Here is a 27,310-nt window from a genome sequence, read left to right as displayed (position 1 = left end):
GGGGCCATCTGGAGCCATCAATAATCCAGTCTTGGTATAAGAAGTATCAGTATACGTCCAATGCTATACAGGTGTACTTCCTCTGAGTGAATTGGGTACTCTGCTAAAATGACAACAACTTATTATCTAACCATAAAAGAATCTCACTATATGGCCTCAATTTAGTATTGTATCTTTTATGCCGAGAAACAAACCTCTCTATCTCTATGTACAATATCTTTCTCAATCGAATATTACTGTTCATCACGGCAACAGAAGATAGTACCTCCCCTTCACACATGTAATGATTGCTTACTCTCAATAAAAGGAGTAAAATACTCATAGTGCTCTGATGAAGGCTTGTTTGCTGAAAATCATAAGTGTAATAAAAAGCTAAACTGAAGCTACAGCATTATCACGGTACCTTAGTAACCGTGTACATTTTGTAAACCTCAGTGGATATTGGGTGAACCTCAAGGGGAGGAAATACTGGCCAAGTTAAGGTTAGAAACCCCTTCCTACACACACTCACACTCTTGGAATCACTAAAATGTATCTTCTCGTAAGACCAATACCTCATATTCCTCAAATAAGTTTCCAGTGATCAAAGAGTTGCTGTTGTAAGCTGAATTGTGACACATTTGATTGGAGCCAACTCTTTCCCTCCCTCTACAAAACTGAGATTTGAATTTCTAAAAAGTCTTCTATGATCCTTCGATCCAGAAGAGTAATACAATATAAACATCCATGAGACACAAAATTATCTTTCACATAATAGATTAGCTGGTGTTGATTTTTCATTACAGATGATGAAAAGCTTGTGTTAATGTAGCGAATGGATTAGTTTGTCCATCCAGCCATTTGTCTCAGTTTCATCCATTTACAACAATTCCATCAATGCAAAGCCATCTCACAGGATGTTCCATTTAAAAAATCTGTTATCTTTAACCCCAAAATGACAACTATTACTCTATTATGATAAATCAAAACTCATGACCAGATATATGCCAGAGGAAGCAGCATCCTGTCCATGCAAGCCATTTGGACAAAGTGACTATGCTTTTAAGCAAAAGGAAAAGAGAATATGTTAAGTCTTTAAGCCAATCTGGGTCACTGCCAACCTGCCTCTAACCTTTGCTCTTTTGGTTTGGGAGTTAGCTAGTTTCCTTTTTCCCCTGACATCACTCTCCAGGATTCACACAATGATAACATGGCCCAGATTGCATGACATTACTGCTTCCTTGAATGCACATGGGAGATTTGTGTTAAAAATTCCTCTCCACTACAGGCTAACTGCAGTTTCCAAGCAAGCACCAGCTGCACAGCTAGTGTCCATGGGAGAGACAGAACGGATACACAAATTCCAGACTGTTATGAGGCAGGGAAATACATTTCCCTGGGCAAGATGTATCTTACAATACACTACCCTATGAGTCCTAATGATTATGGTAACAAATGGCAAATGTCACACCCTCTTAAACCACAGACATGCAACTGCACAAAAAGTAATCTTTGCATGATGTTTTAACTGGGGAAAAAATAATATATGTATATATATATATATATATATATATATATATATACATATATATATATATATATATATATATACATGTATATATATATATATATATATATATATATATATATATATATATATATATATATATACATGTACAATGTCAAATGTATTTTGCTTCTCTAAATAGATATGTTTGGACTACTATTCAGCTCTACCTTCAAATTAGAGACACATGGAAAGGATACCTCTTTATTTACAAGTAAATGGATTTAACTACAAACAAATTGGAGTCATTCCTTGCCAGCTATGAGATCTGAACCCTCTGTTTTCTTAGTAAACTAGCTTTACATCACAATAAATCTTACAGAGCGCTTAAACTCCTGCATTTAATATGTCCAGACCCCCAGGGAGTCTGGTTCTGAAATTTAAAGCAAATTGCTCTTTAATATAAGTGTTTTTTCTCCATGTCTCAGATCTTAATTTGTTGTTGTAGCCTATTTCAGAAATATAAGCCAAATACTAAAGTAAAGCACACACAAAGAGGGAAGAAAAAAATGCACCTTGTGTGATTTTTTTTTCTTCTTTTTCTGTAATGCAAGCCAGATGTGCCCGGGACCATGGAAACAGGTGATGATAGCATTACACTGGGATTGCAAACAGATGGAGAAGGGCTTGAACCTATTCTTGTGTCATTGTCGGGGTCATAAATAAAGATTTTTTTTTCCTCTGATGAAACGATTTCTGTATAAATAACACAACAGCAACTTTATGTAAACAAGAGAAGGCCTCTCACTGGGGTGAAATCTTAATCATAAGCACCAAAGATAATATTGTTTTTATTGTAGCTAAATAGAGTGTTGTGTCTGCCTGAGGTGTAGCTTGGCTGGCAGGGGTGCTTGTATCACATCATAGTGACAAAGCTGAGGATTAGTTCAACTGAGGCCCACAAGACCTCTGGGCCACCATGGTTCAGTACATCTGTAAGTTCATAGTGTGCAATTGTGGGTGCGAGTGTGCAGTTATCAGTTGTTGTCAAGCTCTTTCACCATGTTTTTTCGCCAAACTGGACCCTCTTTCTGCAGCAGGGAGACTCCTCTTGTTTCCCTGCCTCAGTAAGTGTTCAGGACACAGGCCTGCTACACATCAGGTGAATATATCACTGGAAGAGGAATGTCTCCAGCAATCAGCCTTGATGAAGCGGCTGGTGGGGCTGTCCTGGGAGACAGAGGAAAGCCACTGTACGTGTTGGACTAGCCTCAGAGCAGTAGAGGACACTGTGCAGACCTGTGCTGAATGGCAGACTGGCCACCCCTGAGAGATGGTTATTTAGTGAGCAATTACATCTTGAGCGAAGCAATGATTCCCCCCCCCCCACACACACACACACCTCCCCAGCCCCCACCCCAAAATGGCTTCAGTGTTCATCTTGTGACCTCATCTCAAGAAGTAAAGTTTTGCATGCTAAGTACGAGTGGTCAAAGCTGATCGTACACGCAGTTACATAAAAAAAGCCCAGATGCAGCTAAATCAAGACCATTGAGTCACAACAACATGTGTTACAATGAGTTGTAAAGTGTTTTTTATATTAGTTTAGAGAATAATGAACAGATAGAGTGACTTAAGTGGCTTACAGAAAAGGGAATTTGCATTTGAGGTTTTCCAGGCTATCCCTGGAGCTACCACAAGAGAGCACAGCTGGCCGACTCTCCCACTCACTGCTGAACCTCCCCTGTGTCACACACAGGTGTAAAAGCCCAAGCCTTTAGCACAGATTCATGCTGTCACAGCTTCAACCAGCCACCCCAAATGGGGCCTCCCATTCTGCCATTTGGGAGAGTAGACTTTCACAGTAATGGACACTTAAGAAAGCGACACCTTGGCCCAACATGGTGCCGCAATGTGACAAAAAGCGAGCTCTTAAATCATTACATTACAGAGTAAAATGATTTATTGGCCCCTGTAGCAGACAGCGTTATCCAGGGAGTATTAAAGATGCACTCTGTTGTAGATTTCACACATTCTGTAACATGTTTATGCAGCTGGATTGTTTTATTGGAGCAATTGAATTAAGCTGTGATAAGTGAGCTGAAGTACCATGCTCAAGGGTACACTAGAAATGCCACACCTGTCAAAGCTGTGAGGATGGGCTTGGCTACATGTTATGAAAGCTTTCTCTCAAGTATTCTAACAAAACACTGAATTTTGCCTTTGAGAGTCATATTTTAGTTTCCATATTCACTTAAGTTTGTAAAAGCCTATAAATCTTTATTAAAGACTATGACAACAACCTACTTGGATCTTACAAGACCTGTTACACAAATTTATTTTGTTCCTGAGTTTTCCCTTCTCCTGAAGCTGTGGATTATGTGCTACTACGGTTTAAAAAAAAGGCAAAGCTTAGTTGCGGTCTGCTGGAGAGGATCAGCTCATTTCCCTTACCACACAACACAGTGTGCTGAGAGCAGAGCTTGTCTTGGAAGATCAATGTCTCCTCTTTTGTCGCATCAGTCATGCAGCTTCTGCGTCACACAATGGCATCGGGGTGGTGGGACGCTTGACTGGAGAGCACAGAGGACCACCTGACCGTCTACACACACACACGCACACACACACACACACACACACACACTGCTGATTGTGTCTTTATCTGTTAAGTGACAGCAGATTTGTTTGAATGTTTCTTTATGTCTCCTCCCCCTCCTATAGAGTGAGCTAACATGCTTTATTCTAATTTGACATACCAAACCACATACGCTATAATGTATAATAGGCTGCTACTTGCTCAGAGGATTATTTGAAACACTCAAGTACAGACTTCTTTCTCAGTCTTGTTGAAATGGTAAAGCTGCTGTCCATTATTAAGTCTGCACGTTCATTAATCTTTCCATTCATGAGACTATCCCCCCTGACATTTCCATCCACCTCATCTGCCATGTTATTATAATCTATAAATGTTTTGTCTGTTCATAATACATGTCAGATATGAGGCCTGTGGGTGTAGAAGTTTCATGTTGATTTGTTTATTCTCGGGATATTCATGACTCACGTTGTCCCTGTAGTTCATAAGAAACACATTGAAAACGGATTTTCAAATTAATGTGCAAATTCAAGTCGTTTGGACTGGATAAAGAACTATTTTAATTTATTAAGTGTTTTAAGGTTTTTTTTATTGTTATTGTATTAGATTCCCAGCTTCCCATATTTCTACAGCTGTGCTGATACAAAAAGCAAAGAGTATTTTCTGTTTATCTTTCTCTCATAGCCTCAAAAGCAGTTAACATGAAAGGAAAGAAGATCCAAGCTTAACGTGCAACTGCACATTCTCATTAAAAGGGGTTGCTAAGACAAGATAGAGAAACAAAATAAACAATCACCAGTCAAACCATTTTTCATCCTGAGCAAGAATGCAGAAGCTGTCAGATCGCTGGGATCCAGGGCCTGTTAGTGATGACACTTCTGATCTATTTTCTCTGCGGCCTCTCAGTCTTGACAAAGTCCAGCACCAGTGGATTTCTCTCTTACTCTCACACACACACACACACACACACGCACACGCACACAAAGACAGGCCATTTGTTTTGTTAAGTACATGCTAAATGCTACAAGGTAATTATCAGGAAAGGGGGTGATCTTCCCCAAGTCCTGCGGGAAACAAAGAGTTTTAATGATTCTGGTAGAAAACACTTTGGCTCAATGAGTTCTCAGGACTCCTTGAACTTCACAGAAGTGGTTCAATGTTGATGAGCCCGCAAGGGACGTAGAAAATAATTCATAGCTACATGCCACAGATGCATTAACATTTTAAATGAAATACAACTAATGAAATAAGATCAAACCTGAAAATTACCTATAAGAAAATTACCTATATGACACGTTCCTGTTTCACAGGTTGTGTTGAAAAAGATTACATAACGCCATTTAAACTTCAAAACAGTGTTAAAAAGACAAGGATATTATAGAAATGGATGCTGTAAAGATACTGTTGTAAACGATGTACCTACCTGAAAATTCTATGCATCATACATTCAAAGAAGTGTTTAAGTGGTTAACAGTACCATATAAAGACAATTTTTGTAAAAACATTTAATAGAAAAGATATTAAACGTTTAATTTCCCAAGTTTTATCCTTTCTGGGTTTTTTTGCCTCTAAAATCTGTACAAGCCAAATTTCATTGGATGAATCGTTCAATAAACTGGTGGGAATTGAGAGTTAGATAGATTAGAGTTACTTCTGTTGCCTAAGATGTTTAAAGACATTAGTAGTGCATGGGAGTCCAGTGCAGGAGGCCGCAGCTAAAACAAGGCCCCTAAAGAACCTTTTTTTCTCTTTTTTTTCAAAGTGCATTTATTCAGAATTGCCAGCGTTGCTCTTTCTACAGGTCTCTAAAAGACTGGTTTTACACTGTCTACACGCATTACTCCCATAGTCTGTTGAAGGCTGATCCTGTCACCCACATCTTTCCTGCAGCCGGGCCACCCAGCCAGGATGTGCCTCCAACATGTCATCCCTCTGTGTGGTCCTTCACAAAAGAGAAGCAGATAGAGACAGAGGGAAGCACAGCAGTGCCAACCAAGAGAGAGATGTTTCAAAATATGACAGTGTCATCTCTGGGAAGGGAGTGCAGGGAAGAGAAAAGGAAAACAGCGTGTAGAAAAAGTGTGTGAAGAGAAACAAAAAAACTAAGCAGAGCCTGAGGTAGGTTCGTTGTGATCTAAGGGGAATTTTAACCTTTTAACTGATGAAAATATGAAATACATAAAGTACATCAAAAGTAGAACAAAAGGTGTTAAATTTCATGAATTTTACTTTATTTAATCACTTATAACCAGACATGGTAATATTTGGTAATTATTCAGCTCATTGTCATTATGTCTATCTGCACAATAAAACATAAAAAAATCTGTGTCCAAAAAAAACAAAGAATGAAAGTCCAAAACAAAGAAAAAAAATAAAAAATTATATATATATATATATATATATATATATATATACCGTTTATATGGCAATAAAGTAAAATAAAATGTGGATGCAAAACAATTTTGGGCAATTTAAAACAAGCTAAATGCCCAAAACTGTTTTGCATCCAAAACTTATGCGACAAAGTAATCAATCTAAGCCAAAGAACAATGGAGAATTCTCTAAAAGTTTACAACAGATTTAAATTGTCTCAAAAACAAAATGAGTATAGAGCTGGGATCCAAACCTGTCATATATGTAAAATTCATGGTGCTCTGTTGCAAATGTTTGCATTTTTGTAGTGATTGTGCTTTGTGGTTGATTTATTTGTCAGTTGATGGATATTAGATAACCCTCCACTGCCATCAGGCTGATTTGTAATTTGCAAGATAAAGATCTCCAGGTCAAAAGATAGATATCCAGTGTCCTGAACATGTTTTGTGTTAGGGAACCATTTTTGGGGCTGATTGATACCAGCCCACTTCTGTGATTTACGCAACACTACGTTATAGCAAGGAAAGATAAAGAGTGGTGGGAACAAATGATCTGCAGGGCATATCCAACTGGCCAGCTGAGCTCCAGTGTCGCGTTGGAAAGCTTTTCTCTCATTATACAGTTGAAGTACTGTCTGCATAGTAAAATATACAGGAAACAACATTCAAACACATGACACTCATGGCTATTACCAATCCATGTTTCATTTGGCTTTCTGATTTCTGATTAGTTGAACATTTGTTTTCAGCCACACTATAACTGTAATAATTACTACAAAGTTTAAAACAACATTTCAAATTATCTAAAAATGTTTTATATTTTGTTTGATATTTGCCTAATGTAAAACCTATTTTTGAATTGCTTGATTTAAGTTAAGTGATATTGAACGCTTTTACACAACAAATCTCATTTTGAGGAATGTTTTGGTTATAGAAGAAAGAAAAGGGCTAAAATGACACTGTCTAGAGGAAGAAGGTGTATAAAGTTGTGTTTTTTGTCGGGTGGAGGAAGGAGGAGGAAAGGAAAGGAAAAAGGAATACTGTGTTGGTAACATCTTTAAGAAATCCTGTAACCTTAAAAACCTAAAATAGCCCCTCAATTTGGGCTGCATCCATCAAATATTTTGACTTTCAAAAACTGCCAGTTCGACAAGCATGCCCCCAAAACACCATGGACGCCTTTGAGGAGAGATTGTCCAAAAGTTTTCACCTTTATCCTCATTTGTACTGATTGCGTCCTGCCCCTCTCTACTACGGCAGGTCCTTTTACACCGGCTTCATTCAGCCATTCAGAAGAGCTCGAATGCTTTTGCCTTTCAACATAGTCAAACAACACTTTGTACAAAATACTTAGTAAAAAAATACCATAGACTTAATGCCTCTCCATAAACTAATAATGCATAATACCTTTCTCACCTACAGACAATACAGTCCCACCTCTTGTCTTCTCTTATCTTCTCACTAACTGCAGTTTAGTGAGATGCAGCCAAGTGGAATGAACAATGACTTTATAAATAAAAACACAACACTGATCTTATCTGGTCTGTCTGATATAATAATGGCATCAAAGCATACTTCGTACACAATGAGGCAGAAGAAGATGCATGTGTGGGTGTTTGGGTGGCAGCACAGTAATTCTGGTTTTGAATTGTATTCTTATTTCTCACACCGCTAAGATACTATGTGCTATAGCTCTGCTATGAGTAAATTACTTTTTACAAAAGGAAAAATAATAAATTAGGTGTATGCCACAGACACATCTATCATTTGTTATGAGCTACTCTATAGAGTCTGCTACAGGCTTAATGTAAAGATCGATTAACACAGTGGAGATAAACTGCATCCTTGCTAAAAGTAAAGAATTACTCTTAATTGTACCCAAACCCTCTCAATATGTTTTGAAGCAAGAACATTTGAGTTTGGTAAGAGAATATAAAGTAATTCTTTTTTTATGAGATTGCAGTGTTACAGGTAGCGATGCCACTAGAGCCCAAGGATCTCTCTTTCAGTTCATTCATTCCTCTACACATTACTGGTTTTAGAGAGACGAGTGGCAAATAAAAGATTCTGCACATTATGTGTTTTTCTGGGCAGACTTGGAGGGGTCAATGTAACGGTTGAGGATTACTATTAAATGACGCACTGCAGAGAGAGTAAAGCTCTTAATTCAGTTTCTTAGAGTGGTTTTTTTCATTTTTCAGAACCTGGGACAACCTATTTGAGCCCACTGAACAAAAAATAATAACATATTTCCATCATATTTATAACTGGGCAGGAAAAAAAAATCTAAGTAAGTATTTCAATTACTTCTACTTCAATGAATGAGGCAATGATAAACTGTAATGTATGTTGATGGCAGCTCAGTTAAAAATAAAATGAATTTCTCAACATGAAATTTCTTCACTTACTGTAAATTCTTGCAGTCTTTGGGAATAATTGTGTTTGTTTGGATAGGACAACTCAGCTAAATCCTTTCACCACATGTGAACAGTGTTTGTCCCAGATAATTACTGCTGCTACATTACACAATACAACACATTCAGTATGTCCAAGCCTAAAGTAATTCAGCATGTGGCGAACTCACACACAAGTAATAACATGAGAAAGTGAATGGATGTAAACAATACCATAATATCAAGACATTATGGGTGAGCAGCTGGGCGACTAAACGGTGTTTGTCTGGTCTGCAAGGATCCTGCTAATGATCATTCATGTGAACTCCATATCCTGTCCCAAAACCTCCAGCCTATTTATCATTTATCTTTTCTCTCTCTCTCTCTCTCTCTCGCTCTCTCGCTCTCGCTCTCTCGCTCTCTCTCTCTCTCTCTCTCTCTCTCTCTCTCGCACTCTCTCTCTCTCTCTCTCTCTCTCTCTCTCTCTCTCTCTCTCTCAAACTTGAGACTGTGAGTACATTAATACAAAGAGCATTCACAGTCTCCTGAAATGCCTATTCTGTAAATGCTTTTACTGTCAAATTAAGCTATCCATTTGTTTGTGAACAACACTACAAATGCCTTGAACTGGAAGAGAAAACAGTGTGTTCCTCATCATTTGTTGTGAAAACAGTCCCTCTGGTGGCCTCCCTGCCCCCAGCCTGCATTTTCCCCACTGTAAATCATGATGAAATGGTTTGCAGGTGTCAGGATTAAAGAATACTCTCAAAGGACTTTGGGCCACAGACACAGTCACAGCTGCTTCTCTCCTTTTGCCAGGTCCTTTATTGCCATTTGTTTTTTGTTTAGTGTGATGGTCTTGTAGTACCAGTGCTAGGGTGGACGAATGGCTGACCTCCAGAGGTTTGACAACACAGCACATGGAGCTTTGCCATGAAGTAACGATAAATGGTCTGATGCAGTCCTTTAAGTCCTAATGATGTTTTTAAAAACAGATCCAGACATCCCAAGATGTTTAGGATATCTGCTTTCTGTCAGTAAACTTTATTCTCTGTTGTGTTATTTCCGTAGCTCTGGCCATCAGTTCTGTCAGTTATGATAACGTTGGAGCTCATGCAACGTTATCATACTTTTTTTTGGTCCGGTGGGCTCATACGTCTCGTCACAGTAAAACAACTGATGACTGCAACGGGAGGGAGTCAAATAATTAAAATCGTTTTGCAGCTTGAGATGTTTGTATTGATATTGTAGTGTTATACAATCGATAGCCAATGTAACTCAATGATAATATCGTTAGGATATAGGAATCAAAAATTGGTTCATGTGGCAAGTAATAAATCATCATAAATTAAAACAAGAACAAGAACAAATCTGTCCTAATGAGTGGCTGTTGCATGAGGCATATTGTCTTCACCAAAGTTATTTTCTAAATGATCTCTTAAAATAATTCAGACAGGGCAAGAAAGACAGGCTGTCATAAGATCATACAGGTCAGATAAATTGATGCGGAAGAAAAAACGAAGGACCTGTTGGGACCTGAACTTCCTGGTTCAACTATGACTTACCCTACTTGTTATAGTTGTGCACACATTTTTACTGTACAGTGAGCAACCTGTGACAACAGTGACAACAGTGACAACAACAGTGACAACCCCCAGCTTTGAAAAGTGAAGCCAGTGAGAAAGTGACTTGGACTTGCATTCTCTCTACTGGCCATGAGGGGGCTCTGGTTGCAAAAAGAAGTCTGGTTGTATAGAAGTCTATGAGAAAATGACCCTACATCTCACTTGATTTATTCCCTCAGTAAACATTGTAAACATGGGTTTATGATCTCAATCGCTGGTTCCAAGTCTTCTTCAATAAAGCATGATGTTCATTTAGTAAATTATGGTCCCATTTAGAGTAAAATAGACCATAAAGCAGAATATGTACTATCTTGTGATGGACAAATCGCTACAAGAGCCGTTAACAGCGTCTCTACCATGGCGTCGTTCCAACACGATCCAATTATGGTCACTTTGTTCACTGGTTGCTGAAATCCAAGATGATTCCTGAGCAGAATGACTGACTGAGTCTTTAGCTGTGAAATGTCCCACTATTTTATTATATTTGCTCACTGTGTGTGTCTGCTGGTAGTGTAGAGTCAGGTTGTTGTTACTTTCTTCAAACTAACAGCTGATTGCTGACCGAAAACAATGCTGAAAGGAACAGTGAGAGGGAATCAAAACAGTAAATTTATGGGCCAAAAAATCTAAACAAAGAGCTGAAACCGACCGTTAAAGCTGTCTGTAATCCTGCTGACAAACAAACCAACAAATCAAGCCAAAAAAAACTCCTTCTTATGGGAGTTGATATTACAGAAATACATAATCCAGGTTCATTCTGAAGTAAATTCTACCTGACACAACAGTGACCATGCAGCTCAAGCAGGAAATGATCACAGCTTTCTCACACCAGACAATTTGACTTGTCAGGTGTGAGTAACATTAATGATGGCTCTGTTCCATTTAGGTGCACCAGAAAGACATGCCGGTGAGCCAGCATGCACATTAAGGACCATGGTACTGGAGCTGCAAATGGAGCGCAGCCAGCGTTAATGTTGATAACTTTGCCTGCATTTGACAAGTCGAAGTGCTGTGAGAAATATTTATTATAAAAGATTAGTGAGTATAAATAGCATCGTGAGCATTAATTTGTAATATCACACACCGTAATCTTTAATGCCATTTACCTATCAAAACACAGAATTAAGTTTGATTACATTATGAGATCTCTAAAGAATATTGTGAAAACAAAATCACTCTTAATCAATGAGACTTGGAGGAACGTTCCCTTCAAAACCTCACTGACACGGAGGAAATATAATAATTCGTTGAGGGAGTTTGGGTTAGTATGTAGGTGTGCCAGTGAAATGAGATTGTGCAGATCAGGCTGCTGAGTGCTGGACCACTTGTATGTAGTCTAGAGCTGTTCCAAGCACGTACAAGACATACTTTCACATGCAAGTTTGACGCAAAATGAGTGTTTAGAGCCCTGGTTGTATCACACTTGGGCAACGCTGTAATTACGATTACCTTGAACCTTGGGTCGAAAACCACTATGATGTATTATATGAAGCTGTTGAGCAGTGTTGAGCACAACTACTGCAAGGCCAAAGGAAAACTGGATATCCACTGGGATAAGATAGGGTGAGTCTGAGGTTTTCTTCAGTATACATTCCTCGCAATGGGCACTTTCTGGACAACGTGTTCTAGTGTATATTGTCCATCTTTTTTCTTTAATATAATACATTTTTGCATACTTGTACTGTCTAATCTACTGAGTGTTAACACCAGACTTTACAGCTATGCACTGGTTCTATCCTCTCATAGTTCATTTGTTTAGTTTTGTCCACACAGATTGAATGGTTGACTCTCACAGTTATCATCATCAAAAAACTATAAGCAGCCATTTCCAGCCAAAAAGAAAAAAATGCTTATTGTAGCCACTTCACTACACAAGCCAACCAACTAAAGGTAGAACCAGTAATAAAGAGCATCACTGGGTGTACATAGTGGGGTTAACAAATTAAATCTATGGCTTCGCCACAAGTTTAAGGTTTCGGAATGATCGTGGTCATGCTTTTAAAAATATAACAATGCTCTCCCATGCTAAAGACTGATATTCTGTTGACCCAGACAACCACCCTGACCTCCTCCCTACGTAGTTGCTCTATAACAACGTACCCTCCGACTTCTTCCCGTCAAAATTCATATTGCCGCTAGCGGGCTTAATCCTCACTTACATATAAAGATGCGTTGTTTAGTGAACTTATTGAAACATCTAGATAGGGAGTCGTTTCAAACACTGCCTGTGATTCTCCTGTTACGTTGCACCTGTTTGTGAAGGACAAATTACACCATTATCATCAGATGGAGTCCATGCAGTGACATCCTGTGATTGCAGTCATGGCCCTGCCCACCTTCAACCTGTCTAATCAGCACAAATGAAAACACCTTTGTGGGCATGCAGGGCCAGTAATGACAGTAATGTCATAGACAAATGGAAGTTACCATGTTTGGAATGTGGAGGAGTGACGTATAGACGCCATATACGGCTCTGGTAGCGGCAGCAACCTGTCAATCACAGTAGGCCCACCCTAAAGCATACTACACTTTATGGTCTGTTTTACTCTAACCAGGACCATAATTTACTAAATGAACATCAGGACTTGAAACTAGTGATTGAGACCATAAACTCATGTTCACAATGTTTACTGAGGTAATAAATCAAGTGAGAAGTAGGGTCATTTTCGCACAGACTTCCATACAATCGGACTTCCTTTTGCAACCGGAGGAGTCGCCCACTGCTGGTCAGAAGAGGCTCGAGCGCATGCAAGTTTTAAGACTTCCGCATTGGCTTAAAACTTGCAGCCCGGTTGGGAGCATGAATGTACTTTTACAATACTGTCTGTTTGGAGAAATGACTCCCAGGACATTTTTATGACCAGCTCAGTGTGAGTGGTATAAGAACAAAATAATGAAAAAACACATGAAATAGGACTTTGAAGTGGTGGCATCAAAATTACAAAGGTGATTACACAGTTGAGTCATGTTACATTCACTGTCTATCCCATCATGTGTCAGACCTGACAGTAATCACCTTTAGACCTGCATGTTAAAAAACACAGACAAACTGCTCTGGCACAGCAGAGCACCTGTTGTGAGATAAAACTCATAAAAAATGAAGGCTTTAGAAAATTACGATGATATTGACTAAAACGCATCGATAACAGATTTGATTAAAGCAGTTTGTCATGACCGGGTATTTATGGCTGTCCTTTGAAAAACCTTATGTATCCAACAAAGGAACAAAACCATTAGAGCTAAACTAAGCACAAAGCCTGAGCCATGAAAGACCACACAGCAAGCTAAACAAGATCTGTACAAATACACACAGTGGTCTCTTTATTAGGTACACCTGTAATGTAATGCAATAGAAACAGCTCTGCTATGAATTATTTCCATTTTCCAATTTTTGAGGGGGGCAAAAGAAACACCTTCCAATATGATGCAGTACAACATAACTACAACCTCAATAAATAACATAGAGCAGAATTGCCAGTATTCTGATAGTCTGTATCGAATTGCATTAGATTGTACAAGTGTTCCTCATAAAGTGGCCACTGAGTATAAAAGAATGCAGCATTTATTGCATTTTGAGTATTTGCATCCCACTACCTTAAGCAGTTTCCATAATTTCCATTCATCAGATTTCATCATCATTAATCCCTAATGGAAGGAAAATGTTCTAATGTGACGTCCAATATCTGATCTAAAAACAATTTGTATGACTGCAGTCTAAAGAGGACTGAAGCTGAAGGTTGGTCAGGACCGATTGTGGACAAAACTTACCACATTGTCTCTCAATGTTGCTGTCACTTTGGATAGCAAAAAGTCATTGACAAATACGGTTCAGAAGGATATTCACACTTATATAAGATCCTTCTGACCATTAGTATAATCATTTTAATATGTGTGATAGTGTGTTTTCCAAATAAGTATGTCCTGAGCATTAGCAAGAAGAACTTTAAGGTTGAAGGGGTGTTATATCTACAGTCTGACTACGAGCACCTGTCTGAAGACGCACGCCATGCAGAATGTAAAACATGTCACAGAGGAGCACAGCCTTGTTCTCTCCTCCACCACTTCCTGCACCCAAAACTCCTCCACACTGCTTTTTATTACCTGGTGCCGTGGCACCTGTAGGGGCTGAGACAGGGATGTATACACAAAGCAACCAGGACCATCTGCAGCCTGTAAATGTTTGCCAGAGTGTGATACATTCTTCATTGGTCATGGCCCTCTTTGTAATGTTATGTTTTATGCTGACAGAGAAGAAAGAGTAAGACTTTAGTTAAGGTACTGTGTAGATGACAGTGTACAACAGAAATTATTAGTCTTCTGCCCGCTATCACACAAATGTTATTGTATATTATGTCAGAGGAAATGTAAATGGAGTGTAATTGTTTTGAATTTCAGTATCTGCTAATATTTTTATTTTTTCATTGAAAAAAGATCACAAATACATGGACCCTTTGCTCTACACACTGTGGTAGTATCACTGAGATCAAAGTTTACCTTATGCTGTAAAGAGTTAAAGAACTAAAAACCTACGTGCTCCCTTTTCCCTAGCGCAGAAGGTAAAAAGAAATTTGTACAAATGTACATATTTTTTTCATTATACAATATATGTATAGCTTATATTACATTTTAGTGAAAGACAGAATTGAAAAAGTGAATATATTAGTTGGCTTTATTCCATGTCCAGAACCAGTGGTCTGAACCTCCTCTATCGCATCAAACAACAACAAACAGCAGCTGAAGTGGCTGTAAGAGATACTGTAGAAATTGATAACTTGATCATACTATGAGGTTTACATTTTATACAGATTAAAAGTGGCATAAATTCCAATTTCCAATCCATGTTACATGTAGCTTGATAACTTCTGGTGTCATGGAGGGTTTAGACCACTTCTCCCTGATGTAGAAAATCAGCCACCAGAGGGCGATACTTTCGCACATGTTCTCCCCACAGTTATAACTAACACTTAATCATTCACTGGATCGTTTAACTTTTGATTATTGCTCAGAGGAGCATTTTTGATGGCAGGTTGCTGCCCATGTAGCCAGAAACACAACTATTGCAGTGACAGCTGAGATGTTTGTTGGTGGTAATGTATGCACCCCAGCAGTCTACACTAGCACATATAGAGAAAATGTACAGATTGTTTTCAATAGAGTGAAAGTGAAGTCATTGCAGTGTCTAGTCTATTATGTTTTTGCCCCTGAAACGGATTTTTGCCTGTTTTTGCCATAAAATGCAATGTTGTCCGTGTCTGTAGTTTATCCAAAACATTGGGATGTTACATCTCAGCTGGAATGTATTTACACAGTGACGGAAGTCATCTAATAGGAGGGCGTAGCTGCCTGTCTGTCTGACAGCTTGTCTCAGAGAAAACAAAACATTAATAAATAAATAAGGAAAACAGTCTGGGCCTCCCACTCCCACTCAGTCTCCTCTGGTTTATCATTGTATCCAACCATCCTGTGGGGCCAGAGCCGCGCTGCAGAGTCTGTGCTCCAACGTGCTGCACTGCAATCAAAAACACCTGGCCTCGGGTCTTGGAATGGTCACAACATTACAGCATATAAACGAGCCAACTACTTCATATAGAGGCCCCATAATTGTTGGACTGAAGAGGATTTCTGCTTTTTTTTTTTTTTTTTTACTGCACGGTTTTACCATTGTTGTAAGACACAAGACCCAGGGCCAGACTTAACCATCCAATACAGACTTTATGAACATCATTTTACAAACAATTAGGGATTACCCAGAAAGCTGTACTACGCTGACTCACCAGAGCTGTGAGACTCTATCTGGCATGGGAAGTAAAGTGAACTGTCCTTCAGCTTTAAGTGATTTCCAACACCCACACATATCTGTTTCACACCTGCAACACAAAAAAAGGACTTGGCACGAACACTTTTTAAATATTATTATTATGAACCTAAAATTCGTAAGATTTGGCAGGAGTTGGAATGGCTGAATTTACACTTCTGGTGCTTGTTAGTCGGGATATTCTCAAATCAAGGAGCATGATTTCACTAAAGCAGTAATGAAAAACAATATTATGTTGTTTTGGTCCGCCCTTGTTTCTGGACAGCTTTAGATTGATGTCACAAACAACACTGGCCAAGAAATTATACCTTCACAAACTGGTACTCTGCTTGATTGCCACAACTGACATTACCCAGAGTTTTATAATCCTTCAACCAGGCGTTTACTGAATAGAATACACTGAGATAATCAACTTGTATTGGAAAAGGATGGCTCAGACTTTAATAGTTCACTGAGAACAAACAGATTCATGTATCAAGATATATAACTTGAATTATTACAATAGGTACCTTTATCAGGATGTGGAAGCATATGATATAATTTAACTATAAAAAATGATTCAGGGCTCAAATTTCACTAAATGCAAGATGAGGGGCGTAAACAAAGAAAATGTGTAGTATAAAATGCTTGAGGAGAGAGAAAAAAAGTTGGACAAAAGTGTATTGTTGTTGTAACATTAATGGGGATGCAAGAATAAGAATTTCCCTCCTCATTATGACCAAGCTGCCGGGCAGGGTCTCTGGTTTCTCCCCCCTGCCGTGCCCTGGCACCCCCGCAGCATCCCCACAGAGACGGCTTCCTTGCCATGATGAGCTTTTGACAGGCCCCAACACAGCCCGCTTAATGCTGTGCCAGGCCAGACATGGAGCGGCTGGGATGCTGGCAGCTTCTTGGCCCACACCATGCATCACGGGCCTCAACCCATTTTCCCCCTAGTTTTCCTCCCCTCTCTCTCTCTCTCTCTCTGTCTGTCTGTCCGCCCTTTCTTTCTCGTGCCTCGGGATTGTTATGCAAAGCTTTTCAAGCAGAGATGTGGGAGTTCTTTTCCAGCACAGATGTATCCAAATCATATTTGTACAATCTCCTGTCATGGCGGGATATGTAGTGTCCGGGCTGAGAGCTGCTGTTATCTGTGGCTGAGCAGCCAGGTGCGAGGCTGTGGCCTCACCTGGGAAATGCACCAGACCTTTGAAACACAGAGACTCACTATCTGGAACCAAACAGTAATTTTAGGTCTTTGTCACAAATGACAGCTGTCGATCCCTCAGATATCCTCAGAGATTGTAACTATGGCTTTACGATTCATAACAATCTTTTCCTTATAATTGCATATATATTCATTTATAATGTGCACAACAACAACACTGTAAAAAAGCCCTGATGACACTATGTCAGTAAAACAACCGTTTTTTAAAGATCTAGCATGAAACAGTTGACATGAGAATAAAAGCTCAACCTAAGAACAACGATACACTACTGCCACCCAGTGGTGAACTACAAGAACTACCTGCAGAGAGTTCAAATAAACATGTAGTCCATCTGCTACGAGACGTGACTACACAAGGATAACTCATTACAGCTATACAATGCCTTTTCCATTTGTGGTCAGTTTTATGGCTTTTGAACTGTAAACATTGTTCCAAGGAAAAGGAAACACATAACGTGTGTTGTGACATTCTTATCTCACTGGTTTACTGTGCTTATATTAAACCTGGGCGCTTTATTATTGGGGAGAAAAAAACATATTGGTGGAACACTACGGACTAAACCCTGTCTTATAATCAAAACAGCAGTGTGTAGAGTAAAATAACAGTGCATGTGCATTTTATTGAGCTTTACAGATTATTAGAAGCGCATGTGCTCATTCTGAAACAAAAAGAAAACCCACTTAAAGCTGTAATTCATTGTTGATTGCACCTAATAAATCCAATTCATTAAAAAGTGGATGGAGATGAAGGAGGCTCTTTTGAGAAGGATGTAAGACATGGGCTGTTGTTATTAGGGACGGATAATTGGGCCTTTGCTCTAAACAACATTTTAAAGTGTGAAATAAAGCAGGGCTGCTGAGATTTTCACACTCAACAGTTTACCATGTGTAAAAACATACGGCTGCCAGTGACCACAAACACTTTCACTGTGTTCACAGAAAGTTGATTGTCGAAAACTATTAACTTTATGCATATTTGAATTTACAATAATAATTTAGTTTTCAATAAATAACACATGAGGCACAAATATGAAACAGTATATGTAATTTTCTTTATCCAGATGTGGAATGTAACAAAGGATATTTACTGAAGTGCTACTTGAGCACAATTTTGTTGTATTGAAACATACCTGAAACTCTTCAGGTGGAAATACTGTAAACATTACGACTACGTAGTAAATAATTACCACTAGTAACAATCACGGAAGCAGTAGTGTATTGATATAACAGGTATTTGTGTGCAGTAGGATGTTGTGGTGAACAGGGAGTCTCAAGCTCTTGGTTGGGTGAATATTTAGAATTCTGCTGCTAGAGGTCAATTTACAATCCAACAGATTATTGGAGAAAACCTTCCACAGTGACATCTTTGTAGAGATGACACCATCTGCAAATCTGATCAAATTGTGGTAAGCATCCACACCAACATGAACCAAATCTGTGTAAAACACCTGGTACAGTTCAGGCTACAATGAACAGAACATGGTCTGATTCTAATATACTGTAATGCCAGTGTCTGAGTGCAGTATTTAACAGACAAACACAACCTCTGACCACATTCATATGCAATAAGCTAGCCACGTCTGGTGAATGTAAAACAAAACGAATCAGAAAACTTAATCTTAAGAATGTAAAAATGCAATAAATCATTCCCCTGACTATGTTTTACAACCGGCACTCAGTTCAAGGCACCTCTGTCTTTTTCTTTCCTTCAACAGATTCACCCACCAGTCAGGGAATATTTTCCTATCAGCAGGCAGCTGCAGGACTCTCATGAATGTTGCAGCCACATATCATGCTTCCTCTGGCAGTCAACAGTCATGACATGAACTATGTGCGAGCTTCCTCTCACACACACATTTCACGTTGAGATAAGTGGAGACCTCAGCACAGCCCTGTCAGTAAAGTATTTACTTTGCTTGTTGCCTCGTCAAGAGAACACACACACACACACACACACACACACACACACACACACACACACACACACTGAAGTTACACGAAACAAAAGTTTCTTATTCACAGCTCGAGGTATTTGCATATGAAACATTTGTTCAACTTTCACACTTTAGAAAAACACAAATGAGCAGCGTTGTCTTTTTTCCAATCTGCTGTGAGGTTTGTCTTCCACATGTTAGTATTTAGTAAAACACATTTCAAAATGTTTAAAAAGAAGTTTCTCTTGACTCAGTTCTAGTCAGTGCTGGAGAGTACAATTACTCAAATACTGTACCGTGACAGTTTTAAGACTACTCTGTTCCAACAGTAAAATTCTGCTTCAACATTATTGCATCAGTATTATAATAATGTCTGATACAATTATACTGTCACAGGGATATTTTACTGCAGAGCAAGTATTTTTACATTAAATATTTTACGGATATTTAGCTGATAACACTTTTGTATTTTACTTATGTAAACTTTTAAATGCAGTACATTAATGTGGAACAGTACTTTTACATTGTTGTATTGGTACTTTAACTGAAGTAAAGGATCTGAGTACTTCTTCCACCACTGGTCCCAGTGCAGTAAGAGGAGGGAGCACTGGTTCTAATTGGGATGAGGAGATAGGCTGCAACCTTATCTGTAGAAAGCTGCTGTGTGCTGCATTATTTCATCTCCTCATGTGCCCTGAAAAAAATATGACAAAAACATCAGAGAATGGAAAAAGCATGACCTCAGACTTTGTAACCTGGCAGATATAATCCAATCATTCTGCTGAGGGCCTAACTCGTGTTTAACGCCAGTCTATACATCATACTGTATATCTAATTTAAGGCTGAGCTGACTGGTCTTTGAAGAGGCAGTTTTGAAATCACATCACATTCCAGTTTCCCCTCCCAAACAGCAAATTATTTCTACTCCCGCGAGACGTGTGATTTCGGACTCAGAGTTGGAGCAAATCACTTGCAGACTACTTCACGAGGAGTTTATTAATCTGAGACAAGGGGCCTGGGATTCAAGTTGTAGTATAAACAACCTCATCATCAATGGACAACCTTAAACATTTTTTTTTTTTTTTTTTTTTAAAAGAGTGCGTGTGCTTGGTTCCACCTCAACAACGTCAACATACGTTCAGAGTTAGCATTGACGCCAGATACCACAGAGAAAAGCTGCAGCAAAAATGTGCCCCATAATTGGTAACAGTCTCTGAATTTATGTAAGCAAGGTAGGCTGTAATTAATCCCAGCACAATGAGGATCTTCTGCAGAGTGTGCTCATGTATTTGTTATTGGACGTCACCACAGGGCCACTCTGGAGCCCATCAGATACAGTGTCTAAATACACAGCAATCAGATGCCTGCCTGCCTGCCCCCCCCCCCCAAAACATCTCCCACCAATACCTCAGCAAAAATTACCAAAGGTTATCAAGGGGCATCTACCACCAGAGTCTGACCTACATGAACCCAGCCTCATTTCTTCCTCATTAAAATCCCTGAATCAGGCTGTTTAAATTAAGATAGCCTGCAGCCTTCTGCCAGAGTTGGAAGAGCGATGATGGGAAAGGCAGTTTGGAAAGGCAGTTTGGAAAGACGCTGAATGTAGCTGGCACCTCTTATCTACCACACATTAGCAAAGTTGAGAAATGGTATTTGCCATGTTGCATTAGCCTGCTGCCGTCCCATCACCGCCTGCCATTCCCAGCAACAACATGATCCAAATGCAGTCCAGATGTCTCAGCCATCAAGATTCAATATTTCACTACCTCTGCATTAATCTTATCAAGTGTGTCACAGATCTCTGCTTGATAACATCTCACAGGGTTGAAGGAAATCAGTGCCTGCAGCTGACCACAGACAGCTTCATTAGAAACGGATGGCACCTATAAATGAGCTGGAAGTCTAACAATAAAATAGTTCGCATCTATTTATTACTCAGAAAATAGTAAATAATATGCTTTGGAGAAACTGGGTCTTATTTTATCTGAATGTACAAAAGAGCCCAAATGTCAACATTGTTTAAAATATAAATATGAAGTTTATAGAAAGCAGATAATATATGAGGAGTGATTGTCATGTGAAATTACTTGATATTTCCTTTCCAAATGAGGAGAGACACAAAGCACATAACTTGTGAACTTTTAAGACAATTTTGTCTTAAATGTTGACACTTGACACTCTTAATCTATTTCAGTGGGCAATAATGCACACTATGTTATATTTAAGAGGTGTGTTAAGCCCTTTAAATACGACACATAACACTCTTAACTTGTATATAAAGACCTACAGATAGATCAGGTATATTAAACACTCAGACAAGGAAACAATGTTCTTGATGCTCTCATCAGTGAGCAGTTTCATTTTCTATATAAAGCATCTGAACTGAAAAGGCTGATGAGGAACTTCAGTGTCTGTAATTCAAGGGGAAAGAATAGATTGTCACTTGACCATACACAACAATTTGGGAAATCAGATACATTTATTGAATTCTGTAATACTTAAATCTGACGCAACCATCTGCAGGCAATGCCTATTTCTTCAAGAGTTTTCAATCAGTCGCCGTTGTGCCAAAACAGCCTGCTCCACCTGCTGATGCATATAAGTGCATATAATCATTAACACACTGAAATAGTAACGCTAACGTTCAACCCTCTCAAGCTCAAAAAGCCATGACATTATTGGCTTCAGTATACTGACAAGAAACATTTCCCTCATGATACATGCTTCAAATGTAGACGTAAGACTCCTGGTCCACAACAGGTGTTATTATTCCTGCAGGACACTGAAACAACTGAACCCAATACCATCTGAATGATAATTAAGGAAGCTAGTTTGTCAACCCGCCATTCAATTTCCTGAGACTGGGATACCAACTATGTCTTTACACGGTGCAAAGACTCTTTTCCTCTCTTAACAGTTCTTGTCCTTAGAGTGAAAATCCTGTTTGATGGATCTTGATTGCGAGGTCCAAAGCCTGCTTCTTTCGGGGCCAAGGCCAAACCGGTTTCCCCAGCTCCGGCCTTCCAGGATCAGTCCTCCTCTGAGGAGAGCTGGGCTCCTTCGTCGTGAACCTCTCTGTAGGCAGCCATGGGGCCACTGTCAGGAGTGTAGCTCCCCATAGAGATCTTCAATCCCTCAGACAGTTTCTGGGCTGCCAGCTTGGCCTGCAACTCCTGAAATTAAACACAGAAGAAAACGTTGACATGAATAGGCTGGTAAACAGAAAACAAGCACATTATTATAAAGCAGCACAGCCATAGCTATTAAACCCTCAACAAAAGTAGGACTGATAATAAGCTTAACAGGCCTCCGTGGGTTGACAGCAGCACACTGTTTGACGTTTGGCTCTAAAGTCATTACTTTGGATGTGAAGTGATCCACAGCTCCTCCACTGCCTGAACACTGCCCTCTAGAGCTGATGGAGGGATCTGATAGTGGACTTTCATTCAGTTCATGCTGTTTAATTCATTCATTCTCCATTTGATTAGAGGAGAACATGTCATAAGTCACCATTGTATAAACTCAATTTTTGTAAAACATTTCCATAGACACAGAGTTGCTATTTTCATCTATTACACATAATGATGCCGTATGAACAAATGGTAGTAATTACTGGCCAAATATATTATATATTATAACCCTAACCTTTTCGTGGGGGTTTTACAGAAATATTTCACCGTATGTATTTTAGAATGCATTTAAAATGAAGGCCATGTTCAGAGTGACTCTGACACTGTGTGAAAGCACACATCACTCCAGCAAAACAGTTGAAGCTGCTCAACTTTTGTTAGGTATGTAATCAATCCTGCTTATCATTTAGTCACATGAGCGTCACATTTTTACTCTAGATAAAATGATGCTGATACGACCACGAGAGTGACATTCTTTCTCATAATACAAAACATTTTACGTGTAAATACATTGAGAGGAAAAAAACGTAGTCAAATTATTTGTATGTCCACACATACTTGACCGAAATAGGTGATTCTGATTTATTGTTCAGGTTTTTTTTTTTTGCATCTGTTACTCAAACTCGATTTTTGATTTGAACTCCTGTCAACTGCTTGTAATTCAGATGGCTCAGAAGACTTTCAAATACTGTTCCCTCAACATAAATACTTCTCACCCAGCATAGTGAAAAGTATTATTCCTTCATTTAAAATAGGGCTGGGCGATATGAAGTAAATCAAATATCACAAGATTTTTCACCAAATACCTCAATATCAATATTGGGTCAATTATGTAGGGTTTGACCACTGGTGCTATAACAAAATATTTACACAATGATGTTTTCAAATAATCATTAGTAATGTGGATATAATGACTATGTGAGTAAAGGCAACTGATATAACAGCTAGAACAGTCCGGTAAGTTTAGACATCACTTTACTGATATACAGCCTTTAGAAACAGGAAAAGACAACAATATTACATTTATAATATATAGTCTCATATCACAATACCGTTATATTGATGACCCTGTCAGTCTGCCTGCAGTTTAATGTTCACGCTGGATCTATAGGATAAGTGTGTGGGGAACTCGGCTGCACTAACCTGCTGCTTCTTGGCTTGTTCCTTCTGGAGGACGGTCGACTCGTCCAGAGACAGAAGCTGGGCCGGACTGTGGTGGAGCGGAGGGAGTTTGGCTGCAGTGATGTCATCCAGGTGTTTCCTGTCCCGCTCCCGCCGTGCGAGTGCAGAGAGAGGCAATGAACCTTCAGAAGAGTGGCTAGGTGATGAGGATCCTGAGGGAGAGATGTCACTTCTGTGAGGCATCCTGGAAACACAGTTGAGAAGACTTTTTTTTTTAATAACAACAACTATGATGTTGCTGAATGAAATCTACATACTAATGCAAGTATTTTTGGCATAAATTATTACAAAAGTAATCATCACATCATGAAACAAAGTCCACTCACTGATTTGGTTTGAATTTTTGCTTCCTGAGAGCTGAAGCCTTCTCTGTTCTTTCCAGGACAGTCACATAGTGGAGCTTTTTGGGCATCTCCTTTACGAGAAAGTAATTGTCTCTTACTGTGCCGTTTAATGGGTCTTTGGACTCAAAACCAGAACTAGTTTCAGACAGTTTGACCCTGCCCATGGCCTCCACGAGGTCTCCCTCTTTTGTCTCGTCAGAGTTCAAAGAAGCCCCAGCAGCAGCCATCTCCATGGTTTCACCAGCAGCTGCGCTGGAGACACACTTGTCCCGTTGCTCATCCAAAGTGTTTTCCAGTATTTGAGCTGAGACAGGTGAGGTCTCCTGCTCCTGCACCACATCACCTGCAGCAGCCTCACTTTGCCTGTTTTGGTGTGAGGCTGCTGGTGTGTTGGGGATAGCCCGTAGTTGCAAAATGAAAGCCTGTCGATACTTGGACTGTAACTCTATCCTGGCAACAGACTCCAAACTGTGTCTCCTCTCCTCTTCATCGTGGTGTTCAATGGCAAGGTGCAATTTCTCCGCAAATTCTTTTATCTTTTTCCCTTTGTCAGGAAGACTCTGTAAAAACCTCCTACGAACAACACAAACGCATAATTTGATGCTAAATTCAAAACAATCATTCAAGATACAGATGGGAGACAAACAAACCAACACTAACGATGTAGACAAACGGACAGATCTTTTTGTCTCTCGAAGTCAAACAAATAAACACCCTTCTTTAAGCTATTCTCTAATTAGTTGCATCCAAACTCTCCCACAGGTGTTCAGTTGAGTTGATATAGTAATTGATTCACATAATGTTCTTATTCATGAAACCATCCACTGACCCTAAATGTAATTATCTGCATTTGTTATGTTTATCCATTAATTTCTTCAGCTTTTTTTCTTCTTCACCCGTCTGTCTTTTGGCTTATGTCACGTTGAATCCAACTTTTAAATCGCTGTATAATCATACCAGTATTGTATATTCTTATTAGTACACAAGCTAATACTGCTGTATATAAATATAAGTTGTGCGTGACATATTGACGTACTAGTCACATTTGAAATGGGCTCGGATGCTGACATCAATGTGTATAGGGATAAAGCTCTGTTGTGATGGTAGTATAGGCTCTATATATCATAAACACACAGAAGCGTTGCACTTGTTTTCAACCATAAACATTTGTTGCAATCAGGCCAAAAAGGACCGAGACAAACTTGAATTCCACACATCCTGTACTCTGGTCAACAATACAGCAGGGTGGTTTAACTCAGTCACGGTGGAGCAGCTCTCATTGCAACTAATCAAACTTTTAGTGTGCTTAAGTCTTTTCTGTCATACTGTCACTGCAGTATATGAAACTACGCCACATATCAAGTCACGCGTGAACTTAGCGCTCCAATATAGCCCAAACACGGGAGGTACACGCTGGAGCTAACAGTGTGAACTCACGTGTTAGAGAGCATCTTCTCCTGTCGCAGGACCAGTTCTTGGAGCTCCTCTTTGCTCTGGTTTCTCAGGTCTCCCACCTGTCCCTGGCGCGCTGTCCACGACGAGGACATCTCTGTTAGCTAGTGACAGCTAGCTACAGCCATTCACAACCAGCGTGGGCTAACGTCTCAGTTTAACACAGTACATACAAACTCTAAATTAATCGTTAACCAGCTCAAAACTCCACCTGTTAACTGACTCTTATATAAGTTAGAGAGATTCAGAAAAATCTAAAGGCGGCAGGTTCACTTCTTCAACACACGAAACAACAACATTTCAAAGTGGGATTGTTCTTCTTCGTGTGCGGAAACACAACATGTTAGGTGTAGCTCTACCGCCCCCACTGTACGGGACAGTTTAATGCACCTCTTCTTCATGTCACAGCCAGTGAAGGGGATTTGCTGCCCTCTACAGGCCTAATATAGTCATCAGCAGCAAGTTAGTGCAGTCAGTCTGAGCAGGCCTCAGACTCTCAGATTTTCCATAACTGCATTTCCCAGTCCGGATGTTTTCCAAAAAATGGGCCAACCAATTTCTCATTCAGCGCAACAAACAATGACCCAACCCAACCAAGAGGTTACAGCTGTATCCTGTGTGTGTGTGTGTGTGTGTGTGTGTGTGTGTGTGTGTGTGTGTGTGTGTGTGTGTGTGTGTGTGTGTGTGTGTGTGTGTGTGTGTACCAAGTCAGATCTCACCATACACTGTAAAACATTGATGGCTTTCTTACATTGTGTAGTTCATTCCACCCTACAATCCTCTTTTCTTATCAGAATCCCACAAACTAATCAAAACAGGTGTAGCACGTGTACTTTGTGATCTGAAATGCAATCTGCAATCTGAAGCACAGGATGTACTTTACTGATAATATACCTACTGCACACTTTAGCAGTAGGTATATTTGGTTTATTTTGTCCCTGTAATCCTGATCCTAGTTCTGCCAAATGTCTATTTTACCTCGTTGTTTTGATGTACTACACAAAGCTTTGGAGAGGTTTTTTTCATTGATCTGCAAATGTTTTTGCAACATCAGTGATGTGAACACAATTCTTGCAACACCATGTCTGGCCTCACTCTGAAATGGTCTATCATTACTGTACAACATATATAAATCGAAATTACAAATAAGATTTTGTTCGGTGAAATAGCTGAAATAGCTTGCATTGTGAAGTCTATGTATATCATTTACAGTAAAGTATCTGAAATCTGCCAACTATACAGAACAGACAGTTCCTAAAATGTAGTCACTGAGGTTTTGCATATTTACATAAAGTTTATCTGAACTTCAGTGTTTATGCATGATATTAAATGTGAAATTGAATCATTAAAAATTTATGAAATATACAAAACATTTCTTAAAGCTTCTGTTGTGTTTCTAATGAGATAAATTCAGACAGAGTGATCCACATCGATGAAAAATGAAGTAGTCAGATGTATATACTGTAAGCTTCAGGCTTTAAAAATGTATGAGGT

The 27,310-nt window shown here is 39.3% G+C and overlaps 1 protein-coding gene across 1 annotated transcript; it reads right to left on the bottom strand.

Moving 5' to 3' along the window:
• Positions 1 to 21,757: 21,757 nt before the first annotated feature.
• Positions 21,758 to 26,136, bottom strand: polr2m (RNA polymerase II subunit M). The gene is made up of 4 exons (XM_068730566.1): positions 25,802 to 26,136; positions 24,347 to 24,937; positions 23,982 to 24,204; positions 21,758 to 22,601 (listed from the first exon to the last, which is right to left on the bottom strand). The coding sequence occupies exons 1-4, from the start codon at positions 25,909 to 25,911 to the stop codon at positions 22,458 to 22,460; spliced, it is 1,068 nt and encodes a 355-aa protein (XP_068586667.1). The 5' UTR covers positions 25,912 to 26,136; the 3' UTR covers positions 21,758 to 22,457.
• Between the last annotated feature and the right edge of the window lie 1,174 nt (positions 26,137 to 27,310).

This window comes from Cebidichthys violaceus, unplaced genomic scaffold (assembly GCF_023349555.1).
Source record: "Cebidichthys violaceus isolate CVI_PGR_0920_01 unplaced genomic scaffold, fCebVio1.0.p SCAF_5, whole genome shotgun sequence".
NCBI lineage: Eukaryota > Metazoa > Chordata > Actinopteri > Perciformes > Stichaeidae > Cebidichthys > Cebidichthys violaceus.
This window is presented reverse-complemented; position numbering and strand designations above follow the sequence as displayed.

Coding starts and splice junctions, on each gene's coding strand:
- polr2m (XM_068730566.1), bottom strand. CDS start 25,911: ATGTCCTCGTCGTGGACAGCGCGCCAGGGACAGGTGGGAGACCTGAGA. Junction 24,938..25,801: donor GAGAAGATGCTCTCTAACAC/GTGAGTTCACAC, acceptor TGTTGTTCGTAG/GAGGTTTTTACAGAGTCTTC. Junction 24,205..24,346: donor CAAAAATTCAAACCAAATCA/GTGAGTGGACTT, acceptor CTGTGTTTCCAG/GATGCCTCACAGAAGTGACA.